This window comes from Sturnira hondurensis, unplaced genomic scaffold (genome assembly GCF_014824575.4).
Source record: "Sturnira hondurensis isolate 20B ecotype Veracruz unplaced genomic scaffold, ASM1482457v3 Scaffold0019865, whole genome shotgun sequence".
NCBI lineage: Eukaryota > Metazoa > Chordata > Mammalia > Chiroptera > Phyllostomidae > Sturnira > Sturnira hondurensis.
This window is the reverse complement of record NW_028092496.1, coordinates 216,215-240,200: the sequence shown is the minus strand read 5'-3', so window position 1 is coordinate 240,200 and position 23,986 is coordinate 216,215. Positions and strand designations below refer to the sequence as shown.

Genomic DNA, 23,986 nt, shown 5'->3' with positions numbered 1-23,986 from the left:
GGGAATTTCCATAAAAACCCACATTCAAATCTCTTTTTTAAAAAAATCTGAATATCAGGTGATATAGACCCATACTGGTAACAATGGAATGGGCAAGAACTACCTCTCAGGTAGGCCCTGGGGCCCCCAGTTCACTCAGTCCTGACCCCTCTTGCAGTGCTTTGAGGCAGCCACAGCTCTCATTACCTCACATGACAAGCTCTGTTCTAGGGGAAATTTTATTTTCTTTCTATTTTATATAATAATTGTGTGTTTTTAGGAAAAATATAAACAAAAAAGGCTCTTTCTGACATAGCAAAAGCCCCACACTCACCTATCTCCAGGAAGAAATTTTGGGTTAAAATAAAGATATGTTTCAGCATATGAGTCTGATATTTTACAACAAATATAACTGTAGCTGGCACCCTATCAGAAATTATACATTTTCTCCTCCTCCTTTGGAGTGAAGATGCTAGATGGTTTTCAATATAAACAGGGACATTCCTTGGTTCTACAAAAAGACAGTTGAGTGGTTTCCCTTAGTTTTGCTATATAAAATGGATAATCTCTTACTGTCCCCAAAGACAGCAAGACTTTCAAGCCCTTGGCTTCTTAGTAAAAGTCACCTTGCCCCACTGTAGGCAGAGTTGGATACCAGGAAAGAAACAAGCCACTTTGTTCAGGGCTGGGAGAGAACAAGACAGTCTCCCTCAGCTCCCTAATATCAAATGCACCCAGATGGCCCCAGTCAAAACAGAGAAAGGCTGCCAAGCCTTCAAACTGAAGTCACCACAAGGCTAGACAGGACAAGATGAATGGGCTAGCCTTGGCCTGGCGTCAGAAAGTGAGAATGTGTTAGACAATGGTCACAGCACCTCGATGGAGGTAGTTAGCATGGGAGTTAAGCAAGCAGGCTCCGAAGCCCAATATCCTGGGTTCATTCTCAACTGTGTCCCTTTTACGCGTTCTTGGCAATTCCCTTTATACTTGGTACCTCACATGAATGACCAGGAAAGTGAAAGTTGTAACTCTATTGACCTCATAGGGTTGTTGGGAAGATTAAGTGATTAACTGACTGTGCTCACTTTGGCAGCACACATAATATTGGAACAGTGCAGAAAATATTCACATGGGCCCTACACAAGGCTGACATGAAAATTCATGAAGCGTTTCATATTTGGGGGGAAAGAAGGGGAAGGGTTGTCAAGGCATATGTGTGAAGGGCACATGGACAAAGCCAAAGGGGAATAGAATCAAGAGTGGGAGGTGGGGTTGGGTAGGTTGGGGGTGAGTAGGGAAGGGAAATGGAGACAACTGTACTTGAACAACAACAACAAATAAACATCATTGTATTTAAAGATTTAAAAAAATTGTTAACTCACTTAGAACAGAACCTGGCACACAGTAAGCACTTAATAAATGTTTGTTGTTGTCATATTGGAATTGGTCCCAGTCCAATACTCATGAGCCAGTTTGCTTCCTGGGAAGTAGCTATGAATATGAACTAGAAGAGTAGGACCCAAAATGTTTAAAAAACAAAAGATTTATATGCTGTGAAGAGAAACCAAAGTATGGGATTCAAAATGTTTAGAGCTCAGATCTCTGGAGCCTTTTCTACTGGGCCCAGCACAAACAAATACCCCAAGAAAAAGGCCCATTTCAGACCCCAGGAGCAGCTAGGACATAAAGTAGATACACGTTTCCGTGTATTGCCAAGGCCACATACAGGAGTCAGAGCTGGGGATTAAACCAAGGGCATCTGGCTTCAGAGCCTATATGCTTAACTCCCTCCTTTGTCCTTCCTTATGTGAGGACAATTCCTTCTGTGCAGTCCAAGACTGGAATAAAATAGCGTTATCTCTGATCCCAGGATGAGGGATGTGTTAGAAGTCTCAACAACTGAAAACAAATTCTTGAGATGAATCCCACACTTTGCTCAACAACTCTAGGAGAGTTCACACACACTGAATTCACACTCTAAGTCACGTGGTGATCCAGCCTCTTCCAGTGTACTGACTACATAATCCTCGTGGCCACCTTATGGGATAGATGCTATTGTTACCCATATTATCTTACAAATAGGGAAACCCAGGCAAAGAGAAGTTAAGCCAATTGTCTAAGGTAGCAAATGTCCAGGTAGCAAATGGCAGAACAAGGATTTGAATCCAGTAGTCCTTGGCACTATCTTCTTACTGATTGGATGCCCCTGCTATGTGTGCATATTAGGTCCTTGGTTGTTGAGGTATTAAAAAAGCATTCAGAGCTCCAACTAACCTTCTCATGGGCCAAGTATTTGGCAGACAAGATGATGACCTGGCTCTTGGCCCAGCCTGGCACCTGGTTGAGGGTAGAAATGGCACTGTGCACAGCCTCAGGGGAGAGGGATTCCAGCTGACTGTGGGTCAAGCCCACAACCGCATCCGACAAAGAGCCCAGGGTCTCATTGAGGGTCTGGTTCTCTGTAGCAATGTTCAGGAGGTCGGTTTTAAGCTAGCAGAGAAGCAAGCTGGAATGAGGTCAGTAGCAAGTGGCACGGTAGTTCCTTCTGACAACTTGGGGTATAAGGGCCCCACAGCACCCTTCCCCACCCTGCCTCACCAGTGGGCGAGGAACTGCAGCCAAAGGGAGAGGATTCCCGCCATGCCCACAGAATGAAGCACCCCACCGAGAACACCACCTGTGCTAGCTTTGACCTTAATGTCCTGCAAATTGATTTTGCACTTTATATATTAACTTGTTACTAGTCAACCTTAAAGGATGGCATACAGAAATTTCATCCACTTCACCCATAACACCACCACACTTTCGAAGTATCTCTTTTCCTTTTGTGACTTTGAACCCGACCACTGTACATATAGCTGTTTTCCTTTTATCAAATACCCGGGGGGGAACTTAATGATAATATAAAATCTATATAAAAGTAATTCCCATTGGTAATAAAAAAGTAGGTCTCCTTGAAGATCTTATATCATACAAATAACTGTGATTAGTAATTGGATGTACATAGACTTCTAAGACCTCTTATGCCTTTCCAAATATGTACTTTACAAATAAACTACAGTGCATAGTTTTACATAATTGTAATATGAACAGAAGTGCACTTTTCTATATTTTTCACTTAAAATGATGTCTTGTACGTTTTCATGTTTCTGTGATCAACCTAACACTTATTTCATTATGATATATCCATCTAGCTGTAGTCAAGCATGTTTCCCAATTGCTTCCATGTTACCTCTTATAACATGAACTCTGCATGAAAGAAAGAAACACAAACACAGTTCATGTTTTAACACCTGAATTTGTATGAACAATACATGTATGTATTCGTTTTAGATGTTTACTGCGTTCCATGCAATATTCTAACGGCCACTGGGAGGCAGCAGAGTGAAGTAAAGGAAGGAGCTCTCCCAGCTCTGGTACTCCCAATTCAGCCCTTTCCCTTCTCTGGAGCTGGGCAAATAAAGCAGTGGACTAGAGCAGTGTTTCTCAAAGTGTGGCCTTTGACCAGCAGCATCAGCATCACTAGGGAACTTGTTAGAAATGCAGTCTTGGGGCCTACCCAGACCTACTGACTCTGAATCTGCATTTAAAAGCCCTAGGTGACCTTTATGCCCCTTTAAGTTTGATGTGGCTGCTCGGACAGAATTTTGATCTATCCCAACTTCTCTACACTGTTTTGTATTGCCTCTGCTCTTGGTGGACCTAGATCCTTATTAACCCTTCATGTTTCTCTCAAAGGCTGAGCGAGACTGTTCTCCCCATTCCTCTGGCTAAAACTGAGGCCAAGGCCCAGTCCATATCCCATCTACACCTTTTGAACATCAGCCTGAAAGCCCCGCAGATGGCTGCACTTGATCATCTGGTGAAGAAGAACTTGGGCCATCCTGGCGTCCAGCAGCTCCAGGTCACTATAGAAACAGACCAGCAGCCCGAGCCTGTGTGAGAAGACAAGGAATTCTTGCAGAGGGTGCAGTGACTTGGGCAAGTGACTTGCTGAAGACAAGTAGTGGAGCTGGGACTTAAATCTAGAGCCATTCAAGTATGTCACCTCTCCTCCTGGGACAGTAAGGGACACGAGAAAAGCATGGTATGGGGTTAGACACAGAAAACTCCCATTTCCCACCTCGATACAATGTGTTTGTCCACCAAGGCAGTCTTTGGGCAGAGATTCATTTCCAGGATGCTGTACAGCCTATACACCCAGATGATAATGACTTTGAAAAGAAAGAAAGTGACAAGACAGTATAGGGGCAGAAGTGGGACCTGAACCCTGGTCCAGCTGGGACCACTATACCCAGTGGTTAAGAGCATGGCTTTAGGCCAATGGGAGTTTAAATCCCAGCTCTATGGAATCTCCAGCAAGTCACTTAACTTCTCTGCTATGTTGCTGTACACAGTTGTGCAGTGCATACTCCTGACTACTGTACAGAGTGGGCCAGCTTCTCTGAACCTTTATTAAAGGGGAGGTTTGCTTTGTTTGTCAGAGCACATCATAACAAATTTGATGAATGTAGAAATGAGGAGTACTGTGAGAGTTAAATGAGAATCAACTCACCAAATGGTTAACTCGCTTCCTGGCAGATACCAAGCACACATTCATTAACGGATGCTCTTAGCATTAGTATGACATCTATTTGACTTCACATGGCCAGATCGCCTAGCTGACTATGCTCAACCTGGCTCCACCCTCTTGGAAAGACTCTGACCTGCTCAGATGTGTCCATGGGAGAGCAACCAGGTCAGAGAAAGGATCTGAAATTGTGTCTAATGAGATGACTTGGGATAGGTGAAGACTAAATATTAATAACCATATTAAGAATAATATCTCTTGAGCACTGAATTGTGTGTCAGGTGCCTATAATCCTTCCAAGGGCCTTAATGAGGTAGGCAGATTATTATGCCCTATTTCACAGACAGGGGCACTAACATGGCCAAAATCACACAATGCACAAGTTGCACAGCCAGGATCCAACCTAGAAAGTCTGGGTCCAGGTCCCGTGTTCTTAACCACTAAGCAATTTTTTGTGTGTAACCAGAGAAATATGGGACCCATGCTAATAGGTGAAAATTATTAGGGATAGGAGAAGAAGGGGTAACAGTTTTATATAAGAATATTCTCTATTAGTGAGTTTGAAAAATTTAAGGTACTACAGTAATGTCAGAGTAAGTAATATCAGGTAATATCACTGTGACAGTAAGGCCCTGAGAGATGAAAAGAAGGTGACTGAACAGTGCTCCCCACCTGTCCCCACTGCATGTCTCATCTTCCTAACATTCAAACCTCTCCTGGGGTCACAGCTCATGGCTGTCCCCTGCTGGAAATGGCTCCTTAGGGGATCAGGCTACAGTCACTAAATTCTAGAGCTCATTTCATCTGCGTGGGGTTAGGGGGCTAGATAACCCATCTGAGAGTTTAGGTAACCAGTGGTTCACAAATAGATAACCCAGGAACTCTTTTCAACACCTGACCCAACCTTATAGGAATCACACATTTACTTTGGGATGGACAGAATACAGAGCATTTAAACCTTAGCACTTACTAAAGTTCATAAAATGCCTGTCATACAGGAGGTGCTTAGAGAGCATCTGTCCCCTTCTCCCCTTCAGGAGCTCTTTAGGGTGTCTCTTTGGGGAAACACCTGCCCTCACATGCACAGAGAATCTTCATAGACTTGCCACCCCCCTCCTGTCCAGGGACCTTTTGCTGCTCAGGGGAGCCAGATGCTCAGATCCCTTCCTGGGAAACAGTCCTGAAGGCCCAGAGCCCTGGCCCCTTGCCTGTGGATAGTAGAGGTATTCCTCATGTCAAAGTTGGAAGAGCTGATCCTCTCCAGAAATGCCTGGGCTAACTCAGGCGTGATATCATAGACTGTGTCCAACTGCTTGGTGGCGTTGTCATAGCTGATAAACAGCCCAATCTAGAGGACAAGGACAGGAAGATCAGTAAGGAGGACTGATGTGGCCCCGTGCAATACCACCATGGTGCAAGTGCTGTGCCCACCCCAGATACTTGGACACACCTACTTCTTGTTGTCACAGATTTCTTAAATATCTGTCACTGCTGTTGTAGTTTCTTCTTCAACCCAACCATTATTTAAGGAAGTATCATTTTTTAATATCCAAGAAGCCAAACTTTTTAAAAAGCTAATATTTGCACATTTACTTCTAGATTTGTTGTAGTGAGGTTAGAGGATGTGGTCCACAAATTTTCTGCTTTGGGGACTCAGAGATTTTTTAATACATGAGTTTAAAAATGGCCCTCAGGCAATAAAAAATGCATGTTCTCTTTGTAAGATTAAAAAGCAAATAAAAATAAAAAGAATCTAAGTAGTATATTCATATCTTTCTATTCTTGTTCACTTTTTGCCTGTGTCCAAGGATGTCCACATTGACATCCCCTATATTTCAACAGTTATTCTTTGTGCTTAAAAGACTTAGACAGAAGGTTGCCTCTCCCTGATAGATTGCTCTCTGTCTGTATAAAAATGCCCCTTAATGTTGGCATTCTTATTTCATTTCCCTTTTCTACACTTTTAGACAAAGGAGAGAAGTTGCAAATGGACTCTTGATCTTAGAAATTGTGTCCTAATGCCTAGCTTCCCCAGAATTTAACCTCTATCTACTTCCTGAAATTCATCCAGCACTGGCTGGGTAAAATAGAGGTTTAAAATGGAGAGACACTGGACATATTCCCAGCCTCCTAGGTAAAAAAGAGTAACCTAGTGTTGCCTCTGATTTCAAAGTAACCAGGCAGCGTTGGGTCAGCTGGCCCATGAACAATCTGTCATTTGAGGCAAAGACTTCTCTCGCTGGCAAGGAGACAGCCAGGGCACATGGTAGAAAAACTGGAGGCGAGCCCCAAGCTCCTCAAGAGTGCCTCCGTGCTGGCAGCTTTCTCTGCAGGCTGCATTCCAGAGTCAGAGCACCCAAGGAATTTTAGTGTCACTGGATCAACATCGGGAGGAGAGAAACAGGCTGACCACGAGTTAAGTAACCTTAGAACAGACTTAAAATGCAATCATTACTCCTGCTAAAGTAACAATAAAGTAGCAGTAAAAGTAGCTATAAATAAACCTAGCTATTAATCCATGTTACTTTTGATTTGGAATCAAGCTTCCCAGGGCTGGAAATGCAATAGCTATTGTCCTTGGCCTTTTTTGAGGATAAAAATACTCTTAAGTGATTTTTGGATCATAGCCAACATTCTCTTTCTATCATGTTTGTTCCCATCAGAGCTCTCAATTGATCACAATTCTTTTTCTTTTCTTAGTTCTCCTATGCTAGAACACAATCCAGCGACTGACCACTGAGGCCTTATTCTAGAGTTTTCTTTAGATACCCAGATATATTGGGTTGAAGCAGGCATCCAATTTTCAGGGCACCTCACCTGGCTGGCTGAATATGAGAGGCTTAAAATATACCTTACCCTAGATGTACTGTATTAGTGAGGGGCATTAAGTGTACTTTCCCAACTTACTTCTACAGGACTAATTTTTATAATTTCTTCAAGTGATAGGTGAACCATATATCTGCCCAAGATCCATAAGCTTTCTGCGCTGACCCATGAAACAGAGTCATCTGCAAGAAAATAAATAAATGGGTGAATTAGTAAATAAATAAATAAAAGCCTCTACACTAGAATGTGACTGTCAAAAGCATCTTTGTTATTAGGACCTCCTTGTTATATTCCTTAATTCATCAGTTCATTTGATGGCCATTCACAGACAGCCTCCTACCCACGAGACGCTATACCACACGTCAGGAAGCACAAGTGCCTGCCACATGAACACTCAGTAGAAATATAGCTTACTTGTTAAGACTTAAGACCACAAAATAGACTTCCAGCCAAGATGGAGACATAGGTAGACACGCTGTGCCTCCTTGCACAACCAAAATAAGGACAACAGCAATTTAGACACAAAACAACAACTAGAACTGACAGAAAATTGAACTGTATGGAAGTCGGACAACCAACGAGATAAAATAGACACATTCATCCAGACTGATAAGCGGGGTGGAGTCAGGCACCTGGATGAATAGGGATCACAACACAAAAAGCGGTGGCACTGGGAGTGAAAGGCACCTTGGGCATGCAAGACTGCAGCAGGAGGACCATGGGCATGGGGTGGCAATGGGCAGACCCAGCAAGATGGCAATTGTGAAGCGAGGCACTGTGTGCAAGGCAGCTGACCAGGTGGTCCCACATTCGCAGGCAGATAAACTGGGCAAAATTAGAGAGCAAGACAGACTGCGCAACCCAAGGTCCCAGCACATGGAAATAAAGCTTCAAAACACAGGTTGAAAACACCTGTGGGGGTTGAGGTGCAGGGAGAGACACCCCGCCTCACAGGAGAGTTTGGTGGAGAGACCCACAGGGTCCTAAAATGTATACAAGCTCACCCACAAGGGAATCAGCACCAGAAAAGCCCAGTTTGCCTGGGGGAAGTGGCAGAGGAGACTGAGATCCAACAGAGAGTGGAGCAAGCACCATTGCTCCCTGTTGGACCCTGCCCCCACATATAGCATCACAACCCAGCCATTGGGTTGCCCAGGCCAGGCAAACATCTAAGGCTCTGCCCCTCACAGGTAACAGGCATGACAACACACACAAAAATGGCCCAAATGGAAGAACAGATCAAAGCTCCACAGCAAATACAACTAAGCAACCAAGAGATAGCCAACCTATCAGATGCGCAGTTCAAAGCACTGGTGATCAGGATGCTCACAGAATTGGTTGAATTTGGTCACAAATTATATGAAAAAATGAAGGCTATGCTAAGTGAAATGAAGGATAATGCACAGGGAACCAATAGTGATGGGAAGAGAACTGGGACTCCAATCAATGGAGTGGACCAGAAGGAAGAAAGAAACAACCAAATAGAAAAGAGTGAAGAAACAAGAATTCAAAAAAATGAGGAGAGGCTTAGGAGCCTCCAGGACATCTTTAAATGTTCCAATATCCAAATCATAGGAGCACAAGAAGGAGAAGAAGAAGAGCAACAAGTGGAAAAGTTATTTGAACAAATAATAAAAGAGAACTTCCCCAATCTGGCAAAGGAAATAGACTTCCAGGAAGCTCAGAGAGTCCTAAAGAAGTTGGACCCAAGGAGGAATACACCAAGGCACATCATAATAACATTAGCCAAGATTAAAATGAAGGAGAGAATCCTAGAAGCAGCAAGAGATAAGGGGACAGTCACCTACCTACAAAGGAGTTCCCATCAGACTGTCAGCAGAGTTCTCAAAAGAGACCTTACAGGCAAGAAGGGGCTGGAAAGAAGTATTCCAAGTCATAAAATCCAAAGACCTACGGCCAAGATTGCTTTATCCAGCAAAGCTTTCATTTAGAATGGAAGGGAAGATAAAGTGCTTCTCACATAAGGTCAAGTTCAAAGAGTTCATCATCTCGGATCCCTTATTATATGAAATGTTAAAGGGACTTATCTAAGGAAAAGAAGATAAAAACATGTATAGCAAAATGAGAGCAAACTCACAATTACTAACAACCACACCTAAAAGAAAAACAGAAGCAAACTAAGCAAACAACTAGAACAGGGACAGAATCACAGAAATGGAGATCACATGGAGGGTTAGCAACAGGGGAGTGGGAGAAGGAGAGGGGGGGGAAGGTACAGAGAATAAGTGGCATAGATGGTAGATGGAAAATAGACAGGAGGAGGGGCAGAATAGTATGGGAAATGTAGAATCTAAAGAACTTATGACACATGGACATGATCTAAAGGAGGGGATGTGGATGAGAGAGGGTGTGTAGGGTAGAGGGGAATGAAGTGGGGGAAATGGGATAACTGTAATAGCATAGTCAATAAAATATATGTATTTAAAAGACCACAAAATACAGTTTTATTTTTAGCTCACTTACTAAATATTCTGGCAATTTCAAATATATACTTGACTCTCTTTTATTACTATAGTAACAATCATGACCATCCTTGCTAATTAACACCATGTTACTATACTTGAGCCAAACAGAACCACTGGTCCTTCCTTGCAAGCACCCTGAACATTGTGTAAACCTTCACTCACTCCAGCCCTTCTCATGACCTAGAGTACCTCTCACCTAACTAATCCTTCTCCCAACCCCTACCTTCAAGACTGAGCTCAAACGTTTCTTTCCTTAAAGCCTCTCTGTCTCTCCAGCTGGCAGTAAGTTCTCTCTCCTCTGGATTCCCAGAGGACTCTCTCCCAGTCACTCTGTTCAAGCATTTTAAATTCCCCATTAGAGGGATGTCAATGGGAGTTGAAGAACCGTCATGTGTAGAAAAGGGAATCCTTGTGCACTACTGCTGGGGCTGCAAATTGGCGCAGCCACTGTGTTTTCCACACTGTGGAAAACAGTATGGAGTGTCCTCAAAACAGTAAAAATAGAACTACCATATGATCCAGCAATCCCTCTCCTGGGTATTTATTTGAAGGATATGAAAGCATTCAAAAAGATATCTGTACCCCAGCATTATTTACAATAGCCAACATATGAAAGCAGGCTAAGTGTCCATCAATAGATTACCGGACAAAGAAGAAGTGGTATATATACACAATGGAGTATTGCCAGCCATAATAAAGAATAAAATCTTGCCTTTTGTGGTAACATGTGTGGACCTAGAGGTCATTATGCTAAGTGAATTAAGTCAGATAGAGAAAGACAAAAAACATATGATTTCTCTTACATGTGGAGTCTAAGGAACAAAATAAACAAACAAAAGAGAAACAAACCCATAGTCACAGAACAAACTGAAGGTTGCCAGATGGGCTGGGGTTAGGGGTGGGGAGTGAAAAAGGTGAGGGAAGTAAGAAATACAAATTGGTTGTTACAAAATAATCACAGGGAAGTACTGTACTGTAAAGTACAGCATAGGGAATGTAGTCACTAATATTGTAACAACCATGTAAGGTGCCAGATGGGTACTCAACTTGTCAGAGGGGATCACTTCATAAGTTATATAAATGTCTAATCACTATTGTTGTATACCTGAAGCTAATATGATATTTTTAAAAGAGATTTTATGTATATATTTTTAAAGAGAGGGGAAGGGAAAGAGAAAAAAAGGGAGAGAAATATCGATGTGAACAAGAAACATCAATCGGTTGCCTCTCATACAGGTCCCAACTGGGGACTGAACCTGCAACCCAGGCATGTACCCTGACCAGGAATTGAACCAGCAGCATTTTGCTTTGCATGATGACACCCAACCAACTGAGCCACACTAGTCAGGATTAATATAATATTTAATGTCAACTGTAATTGATTTTTTATAATTTAAAAGAGCTGTTAAATCCAGGATGCAACTTTGTTTCCCTGAACTAGAATTAGTCACCACTGCCCCAATCCTTCAATAAAAGACTTGTATACAGAAAAACATTGCATTGTTGGCATTTTGGGGTAAAAGAAAGAAGCAGGAGAGCATTTGCAGAGAGCAGTAAATCAGTCACTAGGAGCTGGTACTGGAAGCCATGGGCAATGATGAAGTCACTGATGCAGCCACTGAGTCACAAGAACAGGGTGACTCCCCTACCCAGGAATCAGAGCTCTGGTGTGAGCACATGTAAATACTATAGGATCCCCTAGATGGGGACTCTGAACACTTGACTTGGTGATTAGAATGGCAGTCCCAGAAGGCTAGCGAACTGGGGACGTGAAAACCAGCAAGAACCGCAATGGGTTGTTCTTTTTAATTATTACATATGAACTGTCTCTCTGTAGGCCCGTGCTCCCCAAGCTGGGAATATTTTTAACTCCTAAAGTATTCCCACTCACCTCAAGAAAATTTATGAAAAAATACAAAGTTTAAAGTATGAGTAGAATACATTTTCACTCACTCTAGTTTAATAATGAAACACCTGCCCTGGCTGGTGTAGCTCAGTGGATTGAGCTCATGCCTGCGAACCACATGATCGCAGTTCGATTCCCAGTCAGGGCATATGCCTGGGTTGCAGGCCAGTTCCCAGCAGGGGACTCACAAGAGGCAACCATACATTGATGTTTCTCTCCTTCCCTTTCTCTCTAAAGATAAATAAATAAAATATTTTAAAAAATAATGAAACACCCAATAGGAATTTTAGAAGGAAAGTCTGTCTCTAGTTAAATATGGCAATGAGGACTTAGGGAAGTGTAGAGGTTAGGTGGTTTTCTAGGAGTTTTACTGTATGAGGTTCATAACTCTGCATCACACAGAGGGAATTTTGTATGCGTGGAAGACATTGATTTGTATGTCATTGAATGCTCCTTACATACAAATCTCAGAGCTTCCTTTTTGCTCCCCCAGCTCAGAAAGCTCATGCCCACCTCAGGGCCTTGTGCTTGCTGGTCCCTTTGCCGGAAATGCTCTTCCTCCTGAGCCTGTGTGATTGCTTCCATTTCCCATTTTAATCTCAATTGAAATGTCAAGTCTTCTCCCACTCCTTAGTCCAAGGGTTGGAAAACTACAGCCCATGGGCCCAACCAGCCCACCATCTGCTTCTGTACTGCCTGCAAGCTTGGTTTTTACACTTTTCAATACTTGAAAGAAAAAACAAAAGAAAAAATATTTTGTGGCACATGAAAATTATATGAAATTCATATTTCAGTGTCCATAAATAAGGTTTTATTGGGACATAGCCATACTTGTTCATTTATTGCTTATGTCTGCTTTTGCTATAACATCAGAGTTTAATAGTTGAGACAACTAAAATATTTACTCTGTCACTTCATAAAAAATATGTGCCCAGCCCTGTTCTCTCTCTCTCTTTCTCTCTTTCTCTCTCTCTCTCTCTCTCTCTCTCTCTCTCTCTCTCTCTCTCTCTCTCTCTCATTCTCCCTCTCTCCCACTCTAATTTACTTGTTTGGACATTTTCTCCACCCACTCTACTACAATAAAACAATAGCTCCATGAACAAACACTATGTTATGCTCCTCTGTATCCCTAGTGGCTGACAAATGATAGGCTTTAAAAACTGTTTTAAAAGTTTATTCTGTTTACATTACTGACATTAAACATTCAACAAGTTAAAGCTTACCTTAAAAATTGTTTGTATTATTAATCTACAGAGACAATCTTTTTTCTATATTTCTCTTCTCTCTTTTTTTTTATTGTGATAAAGTACACCTAACAAATTTCCCATCCTAACCATTTTCAGTGTACAGTTGAGTAGTAGTAAGTACATTCACACTGTTGTGCAACAATCACCACCATCCATCTCCAGAACTTTTTTCATCTTGCAAAACTGAAATACTACTCCCTAAACACTAACTCCCCACCCACCTCCTCCCAGTCTTCACAACCAACATTCTACTTTCTGTCACTATGAATTTGACCCATCTAGAGGGACATAGCAGATTTTTAATAAACATCTCTCAAATAAATGAATCCTGATCTATTTCTGTTTTGGTTGCCAAGAAGCTTAGTGCTAAATTTTTGCATTTTATTTCCTATATTTTATTTAAAAAATTATCTTATGTCACTTTAATACAGATGTTTTAATACAGATTTTGAACCTGTACCCTTATTCTAAAGGTTCTCATCAACTCTCAGATGCCATCACTGTTTGTATCCTTCTAAGAAACCAGGCAACACAGCCAACTGTGAGGTATGATACATCCTTAGTTCAGGCTTCCACATGTGAAAAGGGCACGTGTTTCATTTCACAAGTCACACCACATTGTTTCTGGACATTGGAGGAGGGGCAGATTAAAATTATAAGTAACCCTGAAATCAAATCTGTCTTCAGAGATGAAGCACCTCCTTTTTTAAGCATGAACACCCCCTAAAAAGCAATGCCACTTCAAAACACAGGCTCACCAGTGGCTTTGGAGGATGTCTGCAAAACACCAGCCATCCAGGAGTAGAGAGCTTGCTGGGAATGGGCCGAGGTTTGGTCGTAGAGGTCTCTGAATACTGCAGATCTGAAGGACACAAACATGGGGGGCAAGTAAGGAACAGACAGGTGGAGTCTCTCTTGTGTTAATAAAAGCCCTCCTCGTTCCCTTGCTATATGGGGCACTTTACCCATTTCTCCTTGGCCCCTCAGTTAAATACATTCCCAAGACTAGTCTCCACTTCCTCACCTCAGAGTCACTTTTTTTGGTAACAGCTTTATTGAGATTATAATTCACATACCATATAATTTTCCCATTTAAAGTGTAGATTTTAGTGGTTTTCAGTCTATCCATAAAGTTGTACAACCATCACCACAATCAATTTTAGAACATTTAAGCACCTCAAAAAGAAATCTTTAGCTATGAACCCTCAATCTCTAGTCATCCCCACTTCTACAAACCACTCATCTACTTTCTGTCTCTACAGATTTGCCTCTTCTGGACATTTTTGAGCAATAAAGTCAGACAATGTGTCATCTTTGTGACTGATTCCTTTTCTTTAACATGAGATTTTCAAAGTTCATGCATGTTATAGCATGAGTTGGTACTCATTCATTTTCATAGCCGAATAATATTCCACTATGTGGATAGATCACATTTTGTTTATCTATTCATCAGTTGAAGGGCATGTAAATGGTTTCCACCTTTTTCCCATTGTAAATAACACTGCTGTAAATATTCATGTACGAGTTTTTGTGTGGACATGTGTTTTCATCTCTCTTCGACACATATGAAGGAGTGAGCTTCCTGACTTAAGTGAAAACTCTACATATAGCCTTTTGAGAAACTGCCAGACTGTTTTCCAAAGTAGCTTCACCAATTTACATTCTCACCAACAGTGTGTGAAGGTTCTGATTTATCCATATCTTGACCAACACTTTTCACTGTCTGATATTTTGTTTGTAGACATCCTGCTGGGTGTGAAGTGTCTAGATCACTTTTAAGCCCCTGAAATCTGGCTTCCTCACCACCACACCACTCCTTGTGATCCAAGTTACTAGTGACCCCCTCGGTACCATATCCAGTGGTCTCATTTGGTCCAAATATGAGCCAACCTTTCATAGCATTTGGCACGGATCACCATTCTGGCTTATGCTGCAAAGCAGCTGAGTTTCCTTGTCTTGGAAATCTTCCTTCACCCCTACCCACGGCCACTGACAATCAATTCACCAAATGACCAATTCATAAGCCTTTGATAAGTTTAAACTTCATCCTTTTCACTCTCCCAGTCACTTCCTACATGAACAAGCCAACTTTCCCTTAAGTCCATCTTAATATCTTATTTCTGCACTTTTCATTTACTTATTTTTGCTGTTTTGTTTTTCCATAGCTGAGTAGGTAAAAATGACAGGACACAGACATAGTTCTGGGGAAATAGTAAACATTCTTTATGGGAAAGCCTGCCCATTTGCAAAAATGCTGGCTCTGGTATTCCCCAGTAGTCTGACCTACTGATTAAATTTTAAGATTAAATTTTGCATTAAGCTTGAACGTTCCTCTGCAGAAACTATTCATGTGATTCAAAAAGACTTCAGCTATGGGCCACTGGCGAGTGGCAGGTTCATCATGACAACACATGCACTCATGCATCATGTCTTGTGCAGCATTTTTTGGCAAAACATAAAATCACCCAGGTGACTCAGCCCGCCTACAGCCCAGGTTTGGCACCCTGTGACTTCTGGCTTTTCCCAAACCAAAATCACCTTTGAAAAGGAAGAGATTTTAGACCATCAGTGAGATTCAGGACAATAAGATGGGGCAGCTGATGGTGACTGGGAGAACTAAGTGAGATGCTAAGGTGCCTACATTGAAGGGGACTGAAGCATCATTGTCTTATGCACAATGTTTATTGTATCTTGCACCTTCCTCAATAAATGTCTCTATTTGTCATATTACATGGGTGGATTCCTTCTGGACAGACCATATGTGTGTATGTGTGTGCACACACGCATATACACAGTTTCTCCCAAGTTGTTGTCATCATTGGTCTTTTCCTTCTTGTAAGTCATTTTTAGATTTAGAAAGCCTCTTTTAGGGCCATAAAGTGCTATAATTAGTAAAAGGATGAAGTTAGTAGTGATCACAATCCCTATGGGCTTTTAAGTTCTGGAAACAAGCTTCTAATTTGGTATCTCCCACCCCCCAGTGTAATACCATGTAGGGTGTGAGGCTAACACATTGACTGACACAGCATCTCAGAGGAAAAAGCACTTCCTCTTCAGTGCTTTGTCAGTCCTCCCACCCCTCAAGGACAAGGTCTCAGTGCCAGTGAGTCTTCAACAACACTCAGCTCCTTTTCAACCAAGAGAAAAGACCCCAGGCTCAGAGCCTTGGAAAACCAACACATCTACCTAGGATTTGGTGGCACTGTTTTTCTTTTTTCTTTTATTAATGTATTTATTTTATGATTACTTTTACTCAAATAACGCTAATTTCCCATTTACAGTAGTAATATCAAATTTGCTGTTTAACTAAATATGAAGTAAAAATATTAAGTCACTATATAGAAATAAGGAATAAATAATAATGAGGTATGTATAGATATGGCAAAAATTATGAGGATGGGACCAGAATGACTGAAATTTGGGAGACAGTGTTTTAATAAAATCATCTCTAAACACAGATTTTAGGCTTCTGTTCCAGACCTCACATACTAACCTGTCCCCACATGCCTTCTCCCATCTGCCACGTACTACCTCCTTGAATTCTCACAGCAGCTTATGAGGGGTAGTGGGTGGAGTGAAGAGGGCTAGGAGGAGCACTCACAGGTTCTTGAAGGTGTCCTCATGCAGGTCCTGGGGAAGCCTATCTGTGATATCAGGCTGCAGGAAGCTCCCTGAGGACCCCCTCAGCACCTTGCCCAGGATCTCTACACAATCCAGAGAGTTCAGCACCTGGAAGCACCTCTCCAGTGTGATGAGAAATAGGCTGCGATTCACGCCTGGGCTCTGCAAGGCTTGTTTCCGAATCTCTCTCAAGTCGATAATGATATCTTCCAGTTTCTAAAGGAATAAAAGAAGCTAAGCTTGTCTTGAGAGCAGTCTTCAGATTTGGAGGCCCTGCAGGGACCACATTTGGCAGCAGTGAGGAAACTAAGGACCAGTGTGTAACGCTGCTACATCGCACCTTCTATAACTTTGCATCACCTACAGAACAAAATCAAGGCTTTCACCAGCTTTATTCACACTGTGCCATTCTTTGCTCTGAGACACACCATGACTGTCACACCTCAGGTCCTTTCTCTAGCTGGAATTCACTCCCCACTTCCTTCTCCCAGCAAAACCCAGCTCATCCTTTAAGTCCAAGCTCAGTCATCACACAATTGGTGATGCCCTCTCTGATATTCTCCTGTTTCAGTCAGATCCGAGCATCCCAAACCAAACCCTATGGTGCATTAGAGATGCTCATGGTACTGTCTTTCCTCCAAGCTGGTGGTTCTCAGCTCTGCCTGCACATCAGCACCACTGGGGTAGTGATCCCAGCATCCCCAAAGAAGCTGATTTAGCTGGTCTGGGGTGAAGTGCTGGCATCTGATTTTAGTGTGGGGTTGAACCAGGAGAGTCCTTCAGGCCCAAGCCATAAGCCTAGTGGAATACCTGGTACCTAGAAGACATTGAGAAATAACCCAATAAATGAGTGAATGTATGAAAGAATAAAATGAAGTGAATGAATGGATGAATCCTGTGAATCATAGAATCCAGTAATGCTAACAGGGTTGTCACAATCTGACTGGGTCCTCTAAATACACTAGAGGAGAGCCAATACACTCTCCAAAAATAAAAATCACCATTTACTAAGCATTTGCCTCACAACAGGCACTGTGCCAAGCATGGAGTAAACATGTGTCTTCTCAAAAATTCCCACCACAGTCCCATAGTTTAAGCCTATAGGCCTAAGGATCAGACATTCTTAGATTTAAATCTCATACCCTCCACTTATTATCTGTGTATCCTGAAGCAAATTACTTTCAAATTACTTATCTCTTTTAAGTCTCAGTTTCTTCCTCTTTAATGGAGATAAAATTAGTGCCTACCTCTTAGATTTACATAAGACTTGAATGAGCCCTGACTGGTGTGGCTCTGTGACTTGGGCATCATCCTACAAAGCAAAAGGTTGCCAGTTTGATTCCCAGTCAGGGCATGTCTGAGTTGCAGTCCAGGTTCCCAGTTGGGGGTGTGCAAGAAGCTACCAATCGATGTTTCCCTTGCACATCAATGTTTCTCTCCCTCACTTTCTCCCTCCCTTCCCCTCTCTCTAAAAATAATTTTTTTTAATCTTAAAAAAAAAAACCAGGAGGGAATAAGCAACCTGCCCTAACTTATACAGAGATAGAATCTGAGTTCAAGCCCACACTTCTCAGCTACCTTCAGTCTCTTACCACAGGAGCAAAACTGTGCAGTTAGTAAGTGCAACTTAGGGGATCTTAAGCAGGGGCTTGTGGATAGAATTGAGGACATTCATTAACATTTTGGGGGAAACTGTGCCCTCATTTTCACTGACATAGAACTGACATCCAGCATTTCATTCAGGGATAGACTTGGGCAACAAGTCACCAAGGCGGTATCAGGACCTATGATTTGGCATCGGTAGGAACCACAGGCATTTCTATTGTCACAGTTGTTGCTGACACACTGAAATCTCATTTATACTCAACACTCCCTCAAAATTGCAGAGGAGCTATTAGACCTGCTGCTAGATCTTGTTATCGGATGTGTTAAAGAAGCTCATAAATGATCATACTCCAATTTTTAAAACATAAAAAAATGTTTAAAATGTAAAAAATGTTTGATTAATGTCTTTCAATACAATTGGCTTCCTTTGTAATCATTTGTATTTTATTTTATAGATTTTAACATGTTATGCTGAGAAGAGGCCCTTGGGTTTTACCAGATGCCAGCAGGGCTCAGCTGGAATCAGGAGGCCAGTGTCCAACCTCAGATTTGCCCCTTCAAGGTGTATAATCCAAGTTCACTTCACAACCTCTCCAAGCCCATTTCGTCATCTGAATGTTAAAGTGGTAAGATTTGTATTATATTTATTTCAGAAAGCCTTAAGGGAATTCAGTGGATCCATGCATGTTACATCCTTACAGCACCGTTGGCAAAACTGTGGCCCAGAAGCCCAATCTGGCACATGACCTGTTTTTGTGAATAAAGTGTTTTTGGAAGATGTCTACACCCCTTCACTTACCTACCATCTAAGGCTGCTTTCCTGCTACAACGACAGAGCTGAGTACTTGTGACTCAGAAATTATATGGCCTTCAAAGACTAAAATATTTACTATGTGGCCCTTCACAGAAATAGTTTCCTGGCCATTCCCTTAGAATAATGCCTGACACATAGTAAACCTTTAATAAACATTAATCAGTATCATCTTCACAGACCACCACCCCCATTTTGCCATTATCTGGCACTTTGTTTACTATTATTTACTTCATATTTTTTAACTAACTTTTTTTAGTTAAATTAATTTCAAAGGAAACATTACATTTCTACTACCAAACTCACAGGTTTGATGTGTCCATTCTATTTTAATCACAAATACTAAAGTACATCTATTATTATTAGAATGTTTAAATGATCCACCTCCTATTGGGAAACACTGCTGCACACAAATGTGTCTGTGAAAAAAATGAAACTCAAAACCTCCCATTTCTAAGTCCAGTGGATTTCCTGGGTCTGAGGCCTTGATTTCTCTTACATCACCAACTTTGTTTTATGGAAATGATCTGTTTCTGTTTTTTTGTCTCCCCTCCAGACTGTAAACTCTTTGAGGTCCAGGACAGTCTTTTATCTCTGAACCCATTGTCCCCAGGTGCATAGTAATCATTCATAGATGTTTATTAAGCCAAACTATTGGAGGCCCTCAGTGCCACTCGTTTCTTAGTAGCCATAAAAGTGTGAATCATAAGGTTCTTCCTTTGAACTTTGGAGAAAATTCGAGGTCCAAAGCTCCAGGAGGATTGGGGAGGGAGAAGAAGTCAGGGAGACAAACAGAAAGGTCAGGGCCTAAATCAGCCTCAGTTCATTTCAGCTCAACAAATGCCAGCTGGTCCTGGACCTCCCCTACTCCATGGATGCAAGAGCTCTTCACCAGGTGGTCCCTCTTGTCTTCCCAGAGGTACTTCATGGCGGTGCAGAACTGCTGGTCGTCTGCTTCCCTCAGGTCCTGCAGTAGATTTTGGGGCTGGTACAGACGCTGCTCCAGGTGGGTTTCCATGGTTGCCTAGACATGGAATGTTGGGAGAGTTAGTGAGGGCAGTCCAGGAAGCATAGACAGCACCATGACCAGCAGCCAAGCCCAGGCTCCTACCTTGCAGAGACCACAACCTAGCAGCCTGCACACTAGGCTAACTGTGATAGGCTAGCTGTGACATTTTTCATTAGCTGACAACATTTAAAAGAGGGTATTCCTCACAAAAGCTCAGATTTCCAACTTCTCTCGGAAAACACAAAGAATTGGGAATGCTGAGCACACGTCCCCTGACATAATAATCACCTCACCACCCATCCAGCCAGCCTTCTCCATGACCTGCCTGGCCTCTGTAGGTAATTGAGGTTTCAAGTCCAGAAAGTTTACCCCAAGGTGGGCACTCTCTCATGCCCCAAGCTACCATTACAGTCTCTCCTGAAAAAGATTTCCTTTGCTATATGTAGAGTTACTTTCTAAATCTCCCTTAAACGGAGCTGCTTTAGAGGGGCAGCATAGTGTGATGTTGTAGGCAAAAGGTGGGCTCTAGAACCAGACAATCTGTGTACAAATGCCCACCTTCTCTCTTACTAAGCTGAGTGACTCTGGGCAAGTTATTTAACTAGACTTGCTAGATAAAATACAGGATGCCCAGTTAAATATTAATTCCAGATGAGTAATAAATTATTTTCTAGCATAAGTATATCCCCAATATTGCATGGGATACACCTATACTCAAAAATTATTCGTTGTTCATCTGCAAGTCAAACTTCACTAGGAATTTTGTATTTTTTTATTTGCTAAATTGGCAATGCCACCTCTGGGCCTCAGCTTTCTTCAGCTGAAAATAGAGCCAATAATAGGCAGTATTGTTCTGAAGATCAAATGAGTGTATAAAGATTTTTCACTAGTCCATAGCATACAGCAAGTAGTCAATAAGTAAGTGTCAGCCATTATTCTCTATCCCAAATGAGCCCACTACTTACTCAATGTCTCTTCCCCTGGAATGAAAGGCCCACATGGAGTGACATGACTGTTTATTCTCTCTTAGTGTCCAGTGTCTACAACTGTGCTTGCCTTAGATAGATGGATAGATAGATAGATAGATAGATACACAGATAGATACATAGATACATAGATAGATACACAGATGCATACATAAACAGTATGTCTACTAATCAGGTTAAAGTATTTTTCCTGAGAAACCAAACTGCTATGGAGAAAAGCATCACCACAGATGGTGACAGTAGAAAGAAAGCAGATACTGTGAGGCCAACAGCTAGGGGTACCCTAGTAACTAGTTAACAACCAGCTCTCTGAGGGCAGTTCAAATGTAAATGTTGGTTGGTATTTTCATTTTCAATAAAAAAGAAGTAAACATGGAAACCATAGAAATATACATCAGTACTTCATCCTTGGCATGAATTCTTTGCTCAATCAAATAGTTCTTGAATACTACAAGAATATTTCCTCAGTTTTCTGAGCTATTCACAGTATAATGGTAAAGACAGAACACACCAGTCCTGCCATGCCCTACTGCTTCTTGAGACACACATCCATTGCCATCTATTAACATAACCGTATAGGATACGGAGGCCCAGTAGGTGGAAGCTGAGCCCACTTGCTTGTGCCTCCAGCATGGGTTTTTGGTTAATCTTCCAAAGAGTGACCCAAACAACCAACAGAATTTCAACTAATATGAATTTTTGAAGACAAGGAGCACAGAAGATGGTTTGCATCTTCCAGTAAGATTTTACATGTTGAGGGGGAAATGCTTTGTGTGAGGCACCTGCAGCAGAGGAGAGATCACACAGAAAACACATTGTGATGGCTCCCTGCCATCCTGGAGTGGGGGCCTTGATCCCACACAGGAAAAAAACCCCAACCCTAATCGAGAGACATTTGAAGGGTGGGAGACTTAGGCTACACACACACAGCAAACAGCACATCCATAGCTGCAACACCAACAGGGAGGGTTCCAGAGAGAAACTCTATCTCCTAAAACTGTGGACAGCCCCAACCAATAGAGACTTTCTGCTTTTAGGCATTGCACAGAGAGCCAACCCATAGCTAGGGGCTTCAGCATGGGTGCCAAAAAGAGATTTTTTTAAAGGGGGAGCTGAGGCAGGGACCCCACGCTCACCCATACAAGGACTCTGCCAACAAAGAAGCCATAGTGAAAATGCAGTGTCCAGCATTTTCTGAGTCCAGCTGCACAGGAAGAACAGAAAGTCAAATGTCAAAGGGACTGCGGGACATGACCCAGGACAGCTGGCAAGCAGCAGGCTGCAGAGTGGAGTGTTTGGGTCTGAGTCTTCTATGTGAGAGGCACACTGGGGATTGGATGGCCAGGAGCTGAGCACCTAAGGTTCATTGCAGCCAGGCAGCTCCACTCACGGGCAGGCATGCCCAACACCCACCTGTGAGATTGCAGTCTCTGCCAGTCAGTGAGGCCAGGTTCAGGAGCCCCCTGCTCAGCACATATCCACAAGGGAAATAAGAAGCTCTGAAAGGGCCCTTTCTGAACTTCTATCACATACTATGAGCTATGCTGGTTCATTGGGCCCTGGCACGGCAAAAGATGTTCAGGGCCGTGCCCAGCCTCAGCTTTTCTACAGAGCTGCCATCAGCAGCAAGCAGGAAAGAGCTGCTCCTTTTACACAGATTGGCCCCTCACAGGAAACAGACAGCTTATTCATCAGAAACTACACATTGTTGGAAATTATCTGCAACAGACCAAGACAAGTGGGGGAGCAGGGGGGTGAGCAGTGAGGAAACCATATTCCCAGCATATTCTCAGAAGACTGAACAGTGCCTCCTGTGGGTGACCCAGGGATTCCACTCTCCCACTTGCACCAGAAACCCCCTTGGATACAGGTGGAAGTAGTGCTTATAGTGCTCTCAGACTTTATATGAACCACTGATTGGCCTTGTGTTGGTGGTAAGCCAACAGGACAGAACAAGGAAGACCAGCCAGGCCTTAAGCAGACAGACACAGATTGTGCATCATTTGTAGTCTTGAACAGGCTGCCTAGGGCCAGACAGGACACCATGACACCAGATGGCTAGGACACCATCTGACATCACCAGGGGTAGATCCAGAAAGAGAAGACAGTGGCAAATACTAGACTCTGCTGAGACAAATTCCACCATGGTCTTCTTCATTATTTGTGTTATTTTTTTCTCTGATATGGCTTGTTGACACTTTCTCCTCAAGTTTGTTCCTATTACTTCACTATTTTTGTACTTTAGTTTTATTTCAAATTTCATATTTTACTTCTCCCTTCTCTTATTCTAATTTGTCTTCTCATCTTTGTTTTAAATTCTATTTTTCCCCTTGGTATGCCTTGTTTTTATTCCACACTCTTACTATTTCTTCTCCTTCCAGCCTCTCAAAACCATTTTTTCTTTTTTTCAAGATTTTATTTACTTTTAGAGAGAATGGAAGGTATGAAGACAGAGAGGGAGAGAAATATAGAGGTGTGAGAGAAACATTGATCAGCTGCCTGTCACACACCCCCAACTGGGGATCTGGCCCATAACCCAGGCATGTTCCCTGACCAGGAATTGAACCAGCGACCTTTTGTTTTATAGACCGGCACTCAATCTACTGAGCCACACCAGCCAGGACTCAAAACCATTTTTATTGCCGCTGGTCATCTCACACTCTTTTCCCCTTTCTTATATCTTTATTCTCTTTCCACCTTTATTAATCTTTGTTCCTTTGTTATTGACACGGTTGTTGTTGATGATTTCTGAAATGTTTTCTTATATGTTCACTATTTTTGTATTTTAAATCTCAAATTTTACTGTTCCCTTCCCCTATTCCATTTTGACTTCCTCCTGTCCTTTTTTTTGTCTTAATTTTTTTCTCTCTCTTAGCCTGTTTATTTCTTACTCTTACATTTCTTCTCCCACTATCTTCTCAAAATCACCTTTCTTTCATT

The 23,986-nt window shown here is 42.2% G+C and overlaps 1 protein-coding gene and 1 non-coding gene across 2 annotated transcripts in view; one reads left to right on the top strand and one right to left on the bottom strand.

Annotated features, from left to right (window-relative positions):
- Window positions 1-23,986, bottom strand: part of OTOA (otoancorin) — an 85,149-nt gene that overhangs the window by 43,464 nt on the left and 17,699 nt on the right. The window contains exons 6-12 of the mRNA XM_037028424.1: window positions 19,944-20,075; window positions 16,616-16,851; window positions 13,773-13,876; window positions 7,457-7,557; window positions 5,758-5,897; window positions 3,791-3,914; window positions 2,254-2,469 (exon numbers count right to left, since the gene is read on the bottom strand). Of these exons, the coding sequence (XP_036884319.1) occupies window positions 2,254-2,469; window positions 3,791-3,914; window positions 5,758-5,897; window positions 7,457-7,557; window positions 13,773-13,876; window positions 16,616-16,851; window positions 19,944-20,075 (1,053 nt within the window). The remainder of the gene's footprint in view (window positions 1-2,253; window positions 2,470-3,790; window positions 3,915-5,757; window positions 5,898-7,456; window positions 7,558-13,772; window positions 13,877-16,615; window positions 16,852-19,943; window positions 20,076-23,986) is intronic.
- LOC118974846 (U6 spliceosomal RNA) lies at window positions 1,057-1,160 on the top strand. The gene has a single exon (XR_005063963.1). It is a non-coding gene; the product is annotated as a U6 spliceosomal RNA (small nuclear RNA).